Consider the following 17,232-nt stretch of genomic DNA (forward strand, 5'->3'; position numbering starts at 1 on the left):
GTAGGAAGTGGGAGCTAGGACACAGTAGGTAGGAAGTAGGAGCTAGGAAACAGGAGGTAGGAAGTAGGAGCTAGGAAACAGGAGGTAGGGAGTAGAAGGTAGGAAACAGGAGGTAGGAAGGATGTAGGACACAGCAGCGAGAAAGTAGGAAGTTAGAAACTGGAAGTAGGAAGTAGGAGGTGGGAAACTGGAGGTACGAAGTAGAAAGTAGGAGGTAGGAAACAGGAGGTAGGAAATGGAAAGTAGGAGGTAGGAAACAGGAGGTAGGAAATGGAAAGTAGGAGGTAGGAAACAGGAGGTAGGAGGTAGGAAACTGGAGGTAGGATGTGGGACACAGCAGGTAGGAAGTAGGAAGTAGAAGGTAGGAAACAGGAGGTAATAAGTAGGAGGTAGGAAACAGGAGGTAGGAAATAGAAAGTAGGAGGTAGGAAACAGGACGTAGGAGGTAGGAAACAGGAGGTAGGAAGTAGTATGTAGGACAGCAGGTAGGATGTAGGAGCTAGGACACAGCAGGTAGGATGTAGGAGCTAGGAAACAGGAGGTAGGAAGTAGGAGCTAGGAAACAGGAGGTAGGGAGTAGAAGGTAGCAAACAGGAGGTAGGAGGTAGGAAACAGGAGGTAGGACATAGGATGTAGGACACAGCAGGTAGGAAGTAGGAGCTAGGAAACAGGAGGTAGGAAACAGGATGTAGGAAGTAGGATGTAGGACACAGCAGGTAGGAAGTAGGAGGTTAGAAACTGGAGGTAGGAAGTAGGTAGGAAACAGGAAGTAGGAAATAGGAAACAGGAGGTAGGAAGTAGTAGGTAGGAAACAGGAAGTCGGAAGTAGGAGCTAGGAAACAGGAGGTAGGGAGTAGAAGGTAGGAAACAGGAGGTAGGAGGTAGGAAACAGGAGGTAGAAAGTAGGATGTAGGACACAGCAGGTAGGAGGTAGGAGCTAGGAAACAGGAGGTAGTGAGTAGAAGGTAGGAAACAGGAAGTAGGAAACAGGAGATAGGACGTAGGATGTAGGACACAGCAGGTAGGAAGTAGGAGCTAGGAAACAGGAGGTAGGAAGTAGGAGCTACGAAACAGGAGGTAGGGAGTAGAAGATAGGAAACAGGAGGTAGGAAACAGGATGTAGGAAGTAGGATGTAGGACACAGCAGGTAGGAAGTAGGAGGTTAGAAACTGGAGGGAGCAAGTAGGGAGGAAACAGGAAGTAGGAAATAGGAAACAGGAGGTAGGAAACAGGAGGTAGGAAGTAGTAGGTAGGAAACAGGAGGTAGGAAGTAGGAGGTAGGAAACAGGAGGTCGGAGGTAGGAAACAGGAGGTAGGACGTAGGATGTAGGACACAGCAGGTAGGAAGTAGGAGCTAGGAAACAGGAGGTAGGAAGTAGGAGCTACGAAACAGGAGGTAGGGAGTAGAAGGTAGGAAACAGGAGGTAGGAAACAGGATGTAGGAAGTAGGATGTAGGACACAGCAAGTAGGAAGTAGGAGGTTAGAAACTGGAGGTAGCAAGTAGGGAGGTAACAGGAAGTAGGAAATAGGAAACAGGAGGTAGGAAACAGGAGGTAGGAAGTAGTAGGTAGGAAACCGGAGGTAGGAAGTTGGTGGTAGGAAACAGGAGGTAGGAAACAGGAGGTAGGAAATAGCAGGTAGAAAAAATACAAAAATTTAGCAAAAAAATTCCCCAAATTCCAGAAAATTTGCAAAAACTTTGGAAAATTTCAATAATTCCTTAAAAGTTTTCCTTAAAAATTTTATTTTAAAAAAATACCGCAAATTTGGCAAGAAAATTCTTGTAAATATTTTCAAAAAAATGAGAAAATTCTCCCCCAAAAAATCATAAAAATATCTAAAATGATAACATATATATCAGTAAAACTTCAAATGTTTTCTTTAAGAATATTCACAAAAAAATCAACCAAAATCCAGCGAAATTTGCTGGATTTTGGTTGGTTTTTTTTGTGAATATTCTTAAAGAAACATTTGTTTTCCACCAAAAAATGTTCAAAAATTTCCCAAAAATGTTGAAAATGTGGAAATTAGGAGTTTCACTGTGAATATATATATATATATATATATATATATATATATATATATATATATATATATATATATATATATATAGATATATATATAGATATATAGATATATATATATAGATATATATATAGATATAGATATAGATATATATATATAGATATAGATAGATATAGATATAGATATATATTCCACATTTTCAAACTTTGACCTGCAGGACAACAGGAGGGTTAAAACTGTCTGTTGCTCCTAAATAAGAGTTTTTCCTCGCTGTATTTTTGCTCTGCTGTGTCCGGCCACCATGTGACGTCCCTGAAACATGTTTTCTGCCGACCCTCGAGGGCTCTGAGCTGCTCTATCAGCTCCCAGCAGCCATGCGTTGCGCTGATAATGACGACAGCACATGTATGAGCGTCTCAGCGTCCGGGACGGAGAGTCGGCCTTCATTCAACAGGCAGCATGTCTGTGGTGACTCCTGCCAACCGGAGGAACCCCGAGAAGTGCTGCCTTCACGGTGACGTTCACGTTCCGGGTCCACAAACCGCCAACGATCCACAGCAGGAGCACAATCAGCAGCTGATCTGGGACCAGAGGGAGAGTCAGACGCTGCTGCAGACTGTTGTTATCAGAGTCGAGGAGTGAGTGATGAAGGCTGATAGCGAGCTGACAACTGTCTGACGAGCAGCTGAACGTGTAAAAGTCAGAGATGCAACGCTGGAAAACACACTTCAAGAATGAGTGAAACTCCAACAGAGCTTGAGGTAAGAAAACTGAACCGAGCTGTTTACCGGGTTCTCATGGAGACCAGACCAGAGTTTCTGTTGAACAGTTTGATTCTAAAGAGACTAGAGGACATCTGAGAAAGTTAGAGTTTAAAATGGTTTTATCAGCATTTTCCAGAGAATTCAGTTTGACAGACGATCGAGGTTTCTTCTGAATGGAAATGACAGAAATGTTGGAGATGTTAGTGAAGAACCTGAACTGTTTCTAGATTATTCCTGCAACAAAAACACCTCTAGTTCCTCCTCCTGTTCCTCAGGTATCAGAGTCTTCATCTCCTCCATCAGTCCATCAGTAGTTCTAGTGTCTAACAGTCTTTCTGCAGGTCTCCACTGGGATTTAGTTCCTCCAAGTGTCCATCTCCAGCACTTTGAAGGCTTCCTCTCCATCACTCTGCTCTTCAGTTCCTCCACAGATTCTGGATGGATTCAGGTCTGGATCTTCTCATTGTTTTCTCTTCATCACTTTGGCTCCATGTTCCTCATCATCATCTTGTTGGAAGCTCCAATGCTTCCCAAGGAGCAGTTCTTCTGCAGACCACCTGATGTTCTCCTCCAAAATCTTTCCTCCTGATGCCGTTTCCTTTGACCAGGCTTCCCAAAAACAGCCCAAAGCATCACATTCCCAGCTTCACCATGTTGGACCGTTGGATGCTTCTCCTTCCTCTGATGAGTCCTCCTTGGTGTGATCCATGGAGACCAGCCTTGTTCTTCTCATGGACATGTTGCTACCAGAACTGCTCACATTCATCAGGATGCTCTTGGTGCTGATCCTTGGATTCTTCTTGGTCTCTACTGTTCTTCTTCCTAGCAGCCCTTTGACATGTTCCACAGTGTGGAACTCCTTGGACTTTTCCATCAGGCTTCAAACTGTGGACACTGGACCTTGAAGACACTTGGATCTGACTTTAGAGCCTTTAAAGGTCTTATGTGCAGCTCTCTCTCAGTGATGGACCCTAACAGCAGCTCACTGAGCTCTTTGCTTTCAGACACGACTTGGAACTGACTAGAAACTGACTATAGAACCACTGCATCAGCTGTTCTACCTTCATAGTGGACTAGAACCTGATAGAACATGGAGGGAACCAACAGGAACATCTGGGATGGGAGAGTAGCTACATTTTTCAAGGGATATACATACCGTAGTTTCAGGCAGTGAAATGTAAAAAACCCTACTAAAATAGTTCAAATCCACCATTTAACATTAACATAGTGTTTGACTGTGTTTTGTCGTGTTTATGTCATTTCCAGCCAGAAGAAACCTTTAGATCAACTAAAAATTTTATATACTAATAACTATACTAACCCATACTATAGAACTGCTGCATTAGCTGTTCTACCTTTATAGTGGACTAGAACCTGATAGAACATGGAGGGAACCAACAGGAACATCTGGGATGAGATAGAAGCTGCATCTTTTCAAAAGTGGACATATCCAGAAGAAACCTGCTGGTCAAATAAAAACTCTAAAACAATAAATCTAAATTTAGTGTAAGGATAAATTATTAGATCTACATGACTGTCCTCAGTCGTTATTTTTGAGAACCTCCGTATGGAAGCTTGGCTATTGGTTAGCGTTGTCGCCGTGCAGCTAGGAGATCCATGGTTTGCTTATCGGCCTTCCTGGGATCTTTCTGCATGGAGTTTGCATGTTCTCTCTGGACATGCATGGGTTTTCTCCAGATTCTCCAGCTTCCTCCCACAGTCCAAAAACACGCTGAGGTTAACTGGTGATTCTAAATTGCCCGTCTCTATGTGTAGCCCTGTGATAGACCGTAAGTCAGCTGGGATAGATTCCAACCCTAATGAGGATCAAGCAGTGTATAGATGATGGATGGATGGAAGCTGATGGACGTAAACAGTAAGAATAAATCCCACTTCCTGTGTTTCAGCTGCTTCTCCTTTGTGTTCCAGCTTCAGCCTTCAGTCCAGCCGTCTTCACAGCCAGAACTTGAGCTCGGCCTTCAGCCTCCATCTCAGTCCGACCTGCAGCCGAAGCCTCGGTGGAGGAACCTCCAGCGGCTGCTCCTCGTCCTGCTGGGCTTCTCCTCATGTGCTGCCATGCTGGGTCTGATCTACTACCTGCACCACCGTCTCCACCCTGAGGACCAGCCAGCAGCTGGTAGGTCTTCAGAGGAACACCAGACGGTAGATCCAGCTGGTCCATGTGGTCTAACTCCCGTCTTCTCCTGCAGTGTCTCCTTGCGTCTCTGCAGCCTGTCGATCGGCCTCGGCTCGGATCTCCTCCTCCACTGATCCCTTCGCTCAGCCCTGCGAATATTTCACCTCCAGCTGTGGATTGGACAGACGGGCGGAGCTCAGCGGAGGCAGGATGAGAGGACAAGGAATCCCTGGACATCCTCAGAACCTGAAGGACCGATCAGAGAGGAGAGGACGAGACGGAGAGGACAGGAGACAGACAGAAGACAGAACTCTGGACAGAAAGACTCTGCTGCTGCAGCATCTCAGGGAGGTTTTAGGTCTGTCTGCAGACTTTTTACTAAAACGTGAACCACAGAGTGTTAGAGCTGGAACCATCCATCAGCTTGTTTGAATCAATCTCCATTTTGAAACAAAACCGTCTAAATTCTGTGACTGCAGCTTCTTCAGTGTGAATATTTTCTGGTTTCTTTCCTCTCTGACAGTAAACTGAAAATCTTTGGACTAAACCAGACATTTGAGGAAACTCTGATCCACATTTTTAACCATTTAAAGATATTTTAGAGACAAACAGCTGATAGATTCATCCAGAACATCGTCATTGTTCTACATTATACTCTGACTGGATGATCGACTCAACTTTTTTCTGTGTCGGTCAGAAACCAAAGACGGGTCGAGCGGTTTGGCGGTTGAGAAGACCAGAAGGTTCTACAGCTCATGTTTGGACACCAGAGCTATAGAAAGTGCTGGAGAAGAACCCTTCCTTTCTCTCATCCAGAAAGTACGTTAATTATAATTGCTGATCATTTCTGTTTCCTTCTACAAACCTGGTTTAGTCTTTAGGGATCTCAGATAGAACTGTTGTGTTGTCTTAGTAAAACCTGCTCTTGTCAGATCCAGGCGACGTGTTCCTCATAGCTCTATCCTGGATCCTCTGCTACTTTAATAAACCTGCTTCCTGTCAGTCAGATCAGCTGTTCTATTCATTCACTCAGTCTGTGGTTCTGTTCAGCTGGGCGGATGGGCAGTTTCCGGTCAGTGGAATCGGACCGACTTTAACTCCACTCTGAGCTCCATGATGAGAGACTTCGCCACTTTTCCCTTCTTCAACCTCTACGTAGGCAAAGACCCGGCTGAAGTTTCTCGCGGGTCCAGCAGAAGATACATCCAGGTGGGTTTCTGAAGGAGAGTCTGAAGTTCTGACATGCTGCTGTAACGTTCTCTGGTGTTTAACTCAGACATCTTCTCTGTGAACAGATCGATCAGCCGGATCTTCTCATCCCCATCAAATGGAACAGCAGGACGCAGAAGTCTGAGGCCAAGACTGAGGTAGAGGAGCTGCTGCTTACAGAAACCTACATCAGTAGTCCTTCATCCCACTAAAACAAGCTGTTGTTTCCTTCAGACTCTACGTCCATTCCTGGCATCCTGTCAGAGATATCTCGCCCTGCTGGGGGCGCCACCGAGCACCAGTATGATCCACGTGGGCGTCTTCATCTCGCTGTCCTCTGAACTGGCCGTAGCAGCTTCTCCTCTGCAGCATCGGCTCCAGGAAGGACAGCTGCACCAGCGCATGACCATCAGAGAGCTGCAGGTGAATCCTGTTGTTGGTCTTAGATGTTCTTCTTCTTCTGCACAAACCACATCTACAGCAACTGATCTTCTCAGTGTTCCTGTTTGAGAGGAAGTTTTAGCTGATCCAAGTCCAGGACCTGAGGGTTTGTATGTTGTAAAGATGGTAAAACCCATTGAGGAAGATTTGTGATTTGATAGAATTCACTGTAGTTTGCAACGTTTTCTTGACACAAACGCATTTCCTGGTGGTGTTAGACTCCTGATGCTGATATTTATGGATCTGTAGGTGCAGCAGGGTGAGAACAAGTTCAGGTTTGAGAACTTCAGAGTTTCTGCTGTTCTGTTAGTTTTATCAGACCTTTAGCAGCATTGAGGCAGTTGGATGAGCGTCAGGACCTTCCAGTCTGACGTTCTCTGGTGAAAACCAGTGGATCGGTTCTTCTGGGTTTGGAGGGAGAAGATGACCAAAGCAAAGGAGTTTAAGTTTCTCTGGATCTTGTGAGATGGATGAAAGTTTGGTGCAGCATCAGCAGTAATATAGGTGCTGGATGGATCATCATGGTGAAGAAGGAGCTAAGCTGGAAGGAGAAGATCTGGATTTACCAGCTGATCTAACACTCAGCTATGATCAGAAGCTCTGGATGGAGACGAACACAACGAGATACAAGCAGATAAAATTAGTGTCATCTGTAGGACTTCCCGGCTCAGGGTGAGGATCTTGGAGATCCACAGAGTTGCGGCTGCTGCTTCAAAGGATCCAGCTGAGGGGGTTCAACATCAGGTTAGGAACTTCCTTCAGAGGTTCTCAGCTAGGAGGAGATCAGAACACTCTGCAGAAATCATAGATGTCATCTGGGTTCAAGATCAACCAGGAGAAATTGATGGATGGATGAATGGATGAAGGAATGATGCATGATGGATGACAAATGGATGATGGATGGATGGATGATCAGTGGATGGATGGATGGATGGATGATGACTGGATGGATGGATGATAAATGGATGATGGATGGATGGATGGATGGATGGATGATGACTGGATGGATGGATGATGGATGGATGGATGGATGGATGGATGGATGATCAATGAATGGATGGATGGATGATGACTGGATGGATGGAGGATGGATGGATGGATGATGACTGGATGGATGGATGGATGGATGGATGGATGGATGGATGGATGATGACTGGATGGATGGAGGATGGATGGATGATGACAAATGGATGATGGATGGATGGATGGATGGATGGATGGATGGATGGATGGATATAAACCAGCATGTCTCTGTGTTTCCATAGCAACAGGCTCCTGCCATCGATTGGCTGAGGTGTCTTCAGGCTGCCTTCCATCCTCTGAGCCTGGGAGAAGAAGACCTGGTCCTCCTCCATAACCTCCCCTACATTCTGCAGATGTCCCGCATCATTAAGAAGTGGCAGAACAAACACGAGCTGAGCGGCAGGTACAGCTACAGTCCAACACCTCACAGCTTCTCTTAGTTCTGGTCTGACCCGGTGCTGGTTCTGGTTCTGGTTCTTCTCAGTGGTCCACTCCACACCTACATGGTCCTGAACCTGCTGCACACCCTGATGCCGGCGATGGACTCCAGGTTCTCCGGGACAGCAAAGAACTTTTCTTTAGCTTTGGGCGACACTGAAGGGGTCAGTCGGTGTAATTCACTTTAACATTTATCAAATGTTTAAAAACTGGATCTGCGCTCTGATTGGCTGTCTTCTTCAGGAGGTTCCTCGCTGGAGACGCTGTGTTCTGGAGACGGAGAGAGGATTCGACTCGGTTCTGACCCACCTGCTCAGAGAGAGGACAGAACACAGACAGGTGAGGACAGAACAAACCCAGCAGAGATGGAGGTTTAAGCAGAATTACAGCTTTTAATGTGTTTCTAACAGGCCAAGGAGATGATCCAACACGTGTTCTCCTCCTTCAAGTCCAAATTAAACCAGCTGCAGTGGACGGACCAGAAGGTTCTGCAGCTCCTCATGAAAAAGGTAACGAGTGAAGACAGATATGTTTGTTTTTTATGCGTTTCATCTGCAGTTTGATATCTTCTCCATCTTTCTCCAGGTTCGTTCTTTAACTCCCAGACTGTGGACTTCAGAGGAGTCCAGTGAAGCTGAACTCGATTTGCTGTTTTCTGAGGTACGTTCACAGAAGATCAAATCAAAGTTACTGCACCTGAACACCAGGTTATAAATGTGTGATGCATTTAATTCAGCATGATCGCATTAACCCTAAAACTTGCCAATGGTTGGACAAACACAGAATCTTTTTGTCTGGAATTTATTTCTGTAAGACAAAGACTGTATTTTCGCTGTTAGTTCATACCACAAAATTTCCCAACACAAAATCAAAACTCAGTGAGGCTTTAAAGTCTTTCTAATGGTTTACTTGCAGCAAGGAGTACAGGCAATGGGTTACACCTGCACTGAGGCAGTCTCAGTGTCTTCATGAATACATATACAAGAAATCTCCCTCCCCCCCGTTACACTCCTCATTTCTCTCCTTTTGATCGCCAGGGAAGCGCGATCTCGGCCATCTCCACTTTCATTCCATGGTCCTCTTTATCTCTGGAATGCTAGCTTAGCCTGATACATCTCAAACACTTCACTCTTTTGTCAGTATAAGGGTCACAAAAACAATTATCACACAGTTCAACAGATCAAGCTAAAATAAAATTTTATATTAATAAAGCATAAATGTATTTATATATAAATATGTCTGCATATTTCCTAACATTTTTGATTTATTTCAGTGATAAATGAAGAAGCTTCTTGTTTCAGGTGACCGTCGGCTCAGACAGCTTCTTCTCCAACTACATCCAGCTGCTGTCGCTGTGGCAGAAGAGACGCAACAAGCTGCTGACGGAGAACCGAGAGGCTGCTGATATGTGAGGATCTGTAGGAATCTGTCCAATTACTCAAGTACTGTAATAAAGTACAAATATGAGGTACCCGAGTTGTTGCATTGTGTGCGAGTTGGTGGTGAAAAGCGTCTATCTCCAAGTCTGGTGATTCTGAATCAGAATTTTACTGTTAAACTGGGCTGAGAACATCATTCTCCTTCTTTCGAGATAGAAACTACTTTTTTCTAATTCTTTTGGATGAACTGGAAAATGTCACAAAGCTGAGGACCAAACATAGTTCTTAATGGGCAGCAACGCTCCAGGAAACATTTAATGTTCTTCTAGAACAGGGGTGTCAAACATGCGGTCCGCGGCCCAAAACTGGCCCTCTAGAGGATCCAATCCGGCCCTCAACGTGTAGAAATTAGAAAAGACGTTAAATGCAGATTGCAAATTAGTAAAACTATAAATGTAAAATAATTTCTAGACCATGACAAGTTGTTTTGATCAGAAACTAAAATACTAGATTGTTCATTGTTCTTTTGTCATTTTGTGTCTTATTTTTCTAATATTTTGTCTTGTTTTTTAGTCATTTTTTTCTCGCTTTTGTCATTTTTTGACTCATTTTTGTCGTTTGTCCATTTTTTTGCCACCTTGTTACTTTTTTGTCAATTTTTTTGGCTCATTTTTGTTTTGTTTCATGTTGTTTGTCTCATTTTTTGTCATTTCGATTCTCTTTTTTGCCATTTTGTGCCTCTTTTTTTGTAATATTTTGTCTTGTTCTGTTACACTTTTGTCATTTTAATCTTAAAGTAAAATACTATATTGTTCAGTTCCAGATGACTGAATGTTGTGTTCCTTTGTAGACACTCTGTGATCTGTAAGTTGTAATGTGGAAATGATAAACTGAGGCAAAATGTTGTTGAAATTGAATTTATTTTGTCTTAAGAAATTTCAGGTTCATGATGTTTTGTAAAAAGATAATTCCTTAAATGTGAACTTTTTTGCACTAAAACAATCAATGGAAACATTAGGAGTTGTGGTTATTTATAGGTTATTATGTTGTGATTTTACTGGTCTGGTCCACCTGAGATCAAATTGGGCTGAATGTGGAACCTGATTTTGACATTCCTGGTCTAGAATATGAAGCTTTGTTGTAGACTAAACTCCCCAACTGTATGTAAAGTAGTTAAATGAGCTAAAACATGTGAGCATCTACAACAGAAAAATGCAGCAGGAATAGAATCTATAAACATCATTATATACTAATAAATAATAATAATTTAAATATAATATGTATATATGAATCCAAAAACATCATGTATAGTATAGTAACACACTGAGAGAGGACATCAACCAGTACTTTTATATTTACATTACAGTTGATATTTGAAGGTTTTAATGCAGGACTTGAACTTGCAGCAGGTTATTTATCTGATGTTTTCTTGTTTCTTCAGTCTGTCCGTCACTCCGTCCCTCCTTGGAGATGAGCTCCTGTTTCCGTTGGGAATGTTCGTCCCTCCTCTGTTCCACCACACCTATCCCAGGTCAGCTCATTCACACAGAACACTTCTTATTATCCAAGTCATTAAACATACTGTAATTTTTTTTTTTTTATTAACAGAGCCATGAATTACGGTGCGACAGGTTTCCTTATCGCCAAAGATATCCTGCATCTGCTTCTGAATGACAGTAAGAGAACTTCACTTTAACGTCATGTTTATGAAACAAACACAAACGGTGATAAATTTGTGTAAAATGAAGCCAAATCCAAAGGCAGTTTATGAGTTTTACAAAATACAGATAAAACTGTAAAATCTGAGATTTTTTGGAGCCAAAAACAAGGATGACTGTTAATAGAAGACTACTTTGAAGACTGACACACAAAAAATCTGACATAAAACGACAAAAACTCGGCACAAAACAACACAAATGAGAATCAAGACGGGAAAAACAGAAAACACAAATACAAACAAGACACAAAATGACATCAACAAGACACAAAACAATACAACTGAGACACAAAATGATGAAAACGAGCCACAAAAAAGACACAAAATGGTATTACGAAACAAAAAACAACACAAGGCGATACAAATGAGACACAAAACAAAAACATGAGGAAATCAGTTAGTTAACTGTTTAATAACAACTTAACACTTAAATATCTGGATCTGGATGGATGGATGGATGGATGGATGGATGGATGGATGGATGGATGGATGGATGATGATGGATGGATGATGATTGGATGATGATTGATGGATGGATGGATGGATGGATGGATGGATGGATGGATGGATGATGATTGGATGATGATTGATGGATGATGGATGGATGGATGGATGGATAATGATTGGATGATGGATGATAATAGATGGATGGATGGATGATGATTGGATGATGGATGATGATTGATGGATGGATGGATGGATGGATGGATGTTCTTAAGGCTGCTATATAAATTAAGTATTATTACTAATATTATTATTATTACTACTAATATTATTATTATTATTATTATTATTATTATTACTATCATTATTATTATTATTATTATTACTATCATTATTATTATTATTATTATTATTACTATCATTATTATTATTATTATTATTATTACTATCATTATTATTATTATTATTATTATTTACTGTATGTTTTCTGTGAACCCCTCCTGTGTCCAGTTTCCTCCCACAGTGGGTCGGTGAGCGCTGCAGCAGACTGTCTGTGGAATCTTTACCTGAGTGCGACCGAAGCAGCCAGCAGACGAGCTTCCCTGTCGGCGGCGCAGCAGCAGGAGCTGTGGCTGCAGTTCTCTGCTCTCCAGGTGTCTCTCCAGGTGAGCAGCCGCCTCCAGCCTCCAGGTAAACCCACAGCATGAAGCTCTGATGTGTTCCTCCTCATCCTCAGGCCTACCAGCAGAGTCTGCAGCAGCGTCCAGGTGACTCCTCGCTGTCAGGACGAGCTCACACTCACCTGTTCCTCACCGCCTTCTCTCAGGTGATGCACCTTCACCTCCGTTAGCCAGTCTTCCTCTCCAGCATCGACTGTGATTAACCCTGTAGAGCCCAGCCCAACTTTTGAACGGTAGCGTAGGTCAACTTTAGCTAATATAGAACAACTTTAACTAATATAGAGCAACTTTAACTAATGTAGAGCAACTTTAACTAATGTAGAGCAACTTTAACTAATATAGAGCAACTTTAACTAATGTAGAGCAACTTTAACTAATATAGAGAAACTTTAACTAATATAGAGCAACTTTAATGTAGAGCAACTTTAACTAATATAGAGCAACTTTAACTAATGTAGAGCAACTTTAACTAATATAGAGCAACTTTAACTAATGTAGAGCAACTTTAACTAATATAGAGAAACTTTAACTATTATAGAGCAACTTTAATGTAGAGCAACTTTAACTAATATAGAGCAACTTTAACTAATATAGAACAACTTTAATGTAGAGCAGCTTTAACTAATATAGAACAACTTTAACTAATGTAGAGCAACTTTAACTAATATAGAGCAACTTTAACTATTATAGAGCAACTTTAACTAATATAGAACAACTTTAACTAATATAGAGCAACTTTAACTAATATAGAGCAACTTTAATGTAGAGCAACTTTAGCTAATATAGAGCAACTTTAGCTAATATAGAGCAACTTTAACTAATATAGAGCAACTTTAACTAATATAGAGCAACTTTAATGTAGAGCAGCTTTAACTAATATAGAGCAACTTTAACTAATGTAGAGCAACTTTAACTCATGTACATTACTGTTCACAAGTTTGGGGTCACTTAGAAATCTCCTTATTTTTGAAATTGTCTGAGTGACCCCAAACTTTTGAACAATAGTGTAAGTCAATATAGCTTATTAAAACTTGGGATATAAAGTTTATATTGATGTAAAGCAAATAAAAACACTCCTCATGTCTTGGCGGAGTTGGTCTTGGTCTTAAAGGGTTAACGTTGTGTTCTGCAGGTAAACTGTGACGTGGATCCGTACCGTGAGTTCATGCCTCTGGGACCGTCCTTCTTCATCACAGTCGTCTGCTCCAGAACCAACCAGTGTCCTTCAACACCGCGGTGTTCCATCAAACCTCAGCAGAATCCCCCACACACCTGCTGAAACATGACTTCCTCAGTACATATATTCCCTCTGAATGTCCACATGAAGCTGTAGAACGTAGCCAGAGACGTTGATAAACTCTGGTTATGGAGACGTTTTTGTAACAGCTGCAGAATGTACGACTCAAAACCCATTTTTATATTAACCTTAGTTGTTGTCAGGATGTTTCTGAATGTTGCATCAGTTGCACAAATATTCATTTAAATAAAATAAGTAACTTTTGAAGAAATATTTTTGTCTCACTTTCAGCAGAGGAAAAAAAACAGTTTTTTAAAAAAGCAAGCTGTTCTGCAGGAAAATGTCACACAACTGATTTATTATTGAATATGAGCAGATTCTGCAACGTGAACAAATCAGACGATTAACTGATGGAAAAACACACATTTCTCGAGAAATTTATTCTCTCATCTTTCATTTATTGTTAAATACATAAAATTTTACTTCTTCAGGCTATAAGCTTTAATTTAGATGAGACAAAACTGCAGGAAAACACTGGTTTCATAGTTAAAGTGTTGTAATCTTTAACTTTATCATATTTTGTGAATGATAATCTTCATCTGGAGTTTAAACTGTATTTTGTCCACATTGAAAATGTCTAATCAAGTAAAGTACTGGAATCACATATTTATAGTGAAAAACAGTAAACAGTTCCAAACGGTTTAAAAGAGTTCTCTCTCCTGAAGTTCTGGAGCAGCTTTTAAACAGAAACTACAGACAGTTATTGTTCAAAATGTCACTAAACTAATGTAAAAATCAGTTTTTTCTGTGTGTGGGACACCAGCTGAGGAGTTTCCAGGTTTCAGATTCTTCTTGAATTATGAAACATTAGCAGAGATGCGGAGGAAAACTAGAAGAGTCCCACAGAGGAGATCAGCTCCGGTTAGCATCCCAATCACACAAAACTCAACCCAGCGGCTGATTGAACCCCCAGAAACACCTGTCAGACCTCCGGCAGGTAGAGGCCTGGGGAAGGCCGGAGCCAAGCGTATGGGCCGGCTGTTCAAACGGGCCATCGAGGGTCCGGAGGAGGCGAACGGGAAGGAGAGAGTCGCTCTGCCCAGTGAGTCACAGACTGCTGGAGTCACAGCTAAAGCTAAGATATAGTAACAGCTAAAGCTAAAGTACAACTAAAGTCACAGCTAAAACTTAAGTTAAGGTACAGCCAGAGCTAAAGCTAAGATACGGTCATCGCTAAAGTTAAGTTACAGTTAAGGCTAAAGCTAAAGTAACGCTAAAGCTAAGTTACAGCAACGGCCGCAGCTTAAGCTAAGTTATAATCATAGCTAAAGCTAATTTTCAGTCACAGCTAAATCTAAAGTTAAGTTGTCCTCGTAGCAAAAGCTAAGTTATAGTCATTGCTAAAGCTAAAGTTGAGTTATAATCATAGCTAAAGTTAATTTACAGTCAAAGTTAAGATAGCGTTACTGCTAAAGCAAAGGCTAATGCTAAGTTACAGTCACAGCTAACGATAAAATTACAGTTAAAGCTAAGTTACATGGATAGCTAATGCAATATTAGTCACAGCTAAAGCTAAATTACAGCTAAGGCTAAAGCTAAAGTGACGCTAAAGCTAAATTGCAGCAACAATCACAGCTAAAGGTAAGTTCTAATCATAGCTAAAGCTAATTTACAGTCCCAACTAAAGCTCAAGTTCGGCTGTCATCATAGCAAAAGCTAAGTTATAGTTGCAGTTATGATAGAGTTACAGCTATAGCAAAAGTTAATGCTAAGTTACAGTCACAGCTAAAGATAAAATTACAGTTAAAGTTAAATTACATGTATAGCTAATGCTAAGTTACAGTCACAGCTAAAGCTAAGCTGTACTCAGCAAAAGCTAAGTTATAATCACAGCTAAAGACAAAGCTGAGTTATAATCAAAGCTAAAGCTAATGCACAGTAAAAATTAGGATGAAGTTACAGCTAAAGCTAATTTACACTCACAGCTAATGCTAAGGTACAGTCACATCTAAAGATAAAGCTAAAAACACATCTAAAGATAAAATCCCGGCCATAATTAAAGCTCCAAATAAATATAATTCTACAGCTAAAAATAAGTAAAAGAAGGAACCTCCAATCTGCTGCTTACTTTGCATTTACTGGGTTTAACAAACATAGTTTTTCAGGGTTTATTAACTTTAATATTAAAGACATTAAAGAGTATACAGGATTGTAGGTTCCTTACCTTAACATTTAAGTTGGGCAGGTTGATTTATATTATATATAAAACTGAATGGTTTAACCTTTAATTAGTCAGATGAATGTACATAATAAATAACACTAAGGTTAAACTGTAAAATTTAAACTAGTAGGTTAATCTATAATCTCTTTACTCTTCTGGAAAGTACTTTGGCTCAACAGCTGCTGCTTTAAACCTGACTAATATTAACATATTATATTTGATTATCTTGCTTTTGCTTTAGTAGTGTGATATACTTTAACGGTATTATTATTATAAATATCCATGTTATGTTGTTTTATTAACAGCTGAATTTAAACTCACCAATGTTGTATGACAATACTGAACCTGAAAATTCACCACAAAGTCAATAAATAAACTTATAAAAGTAAAATCTCAGCCTCCTCAATGATGGATATTATCTTGTTTCTGAATTTATCATTTGATGTACATCCCCAGAGCAGCGTACAAATTCAGTATCTTTATTTTTTCCACATCTTTCAGAGAGTCCAGTTCGTCTCCTGAAGCATCGGATCCAGTCGGAGGTTGAGGATGTGGCTCAGACGTCCTCGGCGTGTCTTCACGTCTCCCAGCTGATCCTCAGCGTGGTGTCTCAGTGCAAACACCGCAGGGGCATCTCCATGGCCGAGCTGAAGCAGACGCTGACCGGCGGCGGCTACGACGTCTCCAAGAACGGCAGGAGGGTGACTGTGGAGACCAAGAGGCTGGTGAACAACGAGACGCTCGTAAGAACAACGAGAAACACGATGTTCAGGCTGAACAACAAGGTGAAGCAAAGCAGCAGTGTGGGTTTTGTCTTGTTTTTGTCATTTTGATCATGAAGTAAAATACTATATCATTCAGTTCCAGATATATGTGACTGAATGTTTTGTGCCTTTGTAGACACTCTGATGTGTACATTTTTTGTGCTAAAACAAAGGACAAAGTTGTTGTCATTTCTAGGTTTTTATGTTGTGATTTTACTGGTCACCTGAGATCAGATTGGGCTGAATGTAAACTAAATGAGTTTGACACGCCTGTTTTAGACTCTGACAGACACAAAGCGAATCAGGACGAGACCGCTGAAACCACGAGCAGCGAAAGAGAAGCTGAAGCAGAGTCCAGCACTTCGCAGATCCCCGAGAAGAGCCGCAACGACGCCGAATCTAAAAGATGAAACCAACAGAGCAGCAGCCGGATCACACAAACCAGCAAGAAAAACCCACAAACAACCAGCAGCAAAACCACGAAGAAGGAAAACACCTGGAAGGAGGAAACGTAGAGCTGCAACCAACAGAACAACACAACGTCAAAAGGCAGCAAAGAAAACTAAAGGGACTCGAACACGAAAACAAGTCAGGAGAAAACAACCAGCAAGACAAAGGAGGACCATTAAAAGACGACGCCAGCGACGTAGAAACCCCAGGAGAAGAGCTCGGTACTGTTACTGGTGCTGGTGAACGGGAATAAACCTTCAGAGCAAACTGAAAACTGTCTGGATGAAGTCTGTACAGAACAA

General features: G+C 41.3%; 2 protein-coding genes across 3 annotated transcripts; both read left to right on the plus strand.

The window, feature by feature from the left end:
* Positions 1-2,407: 2,407 nt before the first annotated feature.
* Positions 2,408-13,843, plus strand: kel (Kell metallo-endopeptidase (Kell blood group)). 2 transcript variants are annotated; one of them, XM_023263775.3, is made up of 18 exons: positions 2,408-2,787; positions 4,720-4,927; positions 5,001-5,285; positions 5,625-5,746; positions 5,978-6,136; positions 6,223-6,294; positions 6,371-6,559; positions 7,843-8,003; positions 8,085-8,202; positions 8,282-8,377; positions 8,449-8,547; positions 8,597-8,698; positions 9,340-9,446; positions 10,859-10,948; positions 11,026-11,093; positions 12,089-12,243; positions 12,315-12,404; positions 13,391-13,843. In XM_023263775.3, exons 1-18 carry the CDS (start codon positions 2,761-2,763, stop codon positions 13,535-13,537), a joined length of 2,295 nt encoding a protein of 764 aa, XP_023119543.2. In that variant the 5' UTR covers positions 2,408-2,760; the 3' UTR covers positions 13,538-13,843. The 2 variants fall into 2 exon arrangements, with proteins under 2 accessions (XP_023119543.2, XP_023119544.2); XM_023263776.3 differs by having other exon boundaries at positions 2,409-2,787; positions 8,624-8,698; positions 13,391-13,831.
* A 394-nt stretch (positions 13,844-14,237) lies between these two features.
* Positions 14,238-17,204, plus strand: LOC111564289 (histone H1.3-like). The gene is made up of 3 exons (XM_023263770.3): positions 14,238-14,597; positions 16,218-16,501; positions 16,760-17,204. Exons 1-3 carry the CDS (start codon positions 14,372-14,374, stop codon positions 17,171-17,173), a joined length of 924 nt encoding a protein of 307 aa, XP_023119538.2. The 5' UTR covers positions 14,238-14,371; the 3' UTR covers positions 17,174-17,204.
* The last annotated feature ends 28 nt before the right edge of the window (positions 17,205-17,232 follow it).

The sequence above is a fragment of the Amphiprion ocellaris genome, chromosome 9 (genome assembly GCF_022539595.1).
Source record: "Amphiprion ocellaris isolate individual 3 ecotype Okinawa chromosome 9, ASM2253959v1, whole genome shotgun sequence".
NCBI lineage: Eukaryota > Metazoa > Chordata > Actinopteri > Pomacentridae > Amphiprion > Amphiprion ocellaris.

Coding starts and splice junctions, on each gene's coding strand:
- kel (XM_023263775.3), top strand. CDS start 2,761: ATGAGTGAAACTCCAACAGAGCTTGAG. Junction 6,295..6,370: donor AGTCTGAGGCCAAGACTGAG/GTAGAGGAGCTG, acceptor TGTTTCCTTCAG/ACTCTACGTCCATTCCTGGC. Junction 11,094..12,088: donor GCATCTGCTTCTGAATGACA/GTAAGAGAACTT, acceptor TCCTGTGTCCAG/TTTCCTCCCACAGTGGGTCG.
- LOC111564289 (XM_023263770.3), top strand. CDS start 14,372: ATGCGGAGGAAAACTAGAAGAGTCCCACAGAGGAGATCAGCTCCGGTT. Junction 14,598..16,217: donor GGAGAGAGTCGCTCTGCCCA/GTGAGTCACAGA, acceptor CACATCTTTCAG/AGAGTCCAGTTCGTCTCCTG. Junction 16,502..16,759: donor TGTTCAGGCTGAACAACAAG/GTGAAGCAAAGC, acceptor CGCCTGTTTTAG/ACTCTGACAGACACAAAGCG.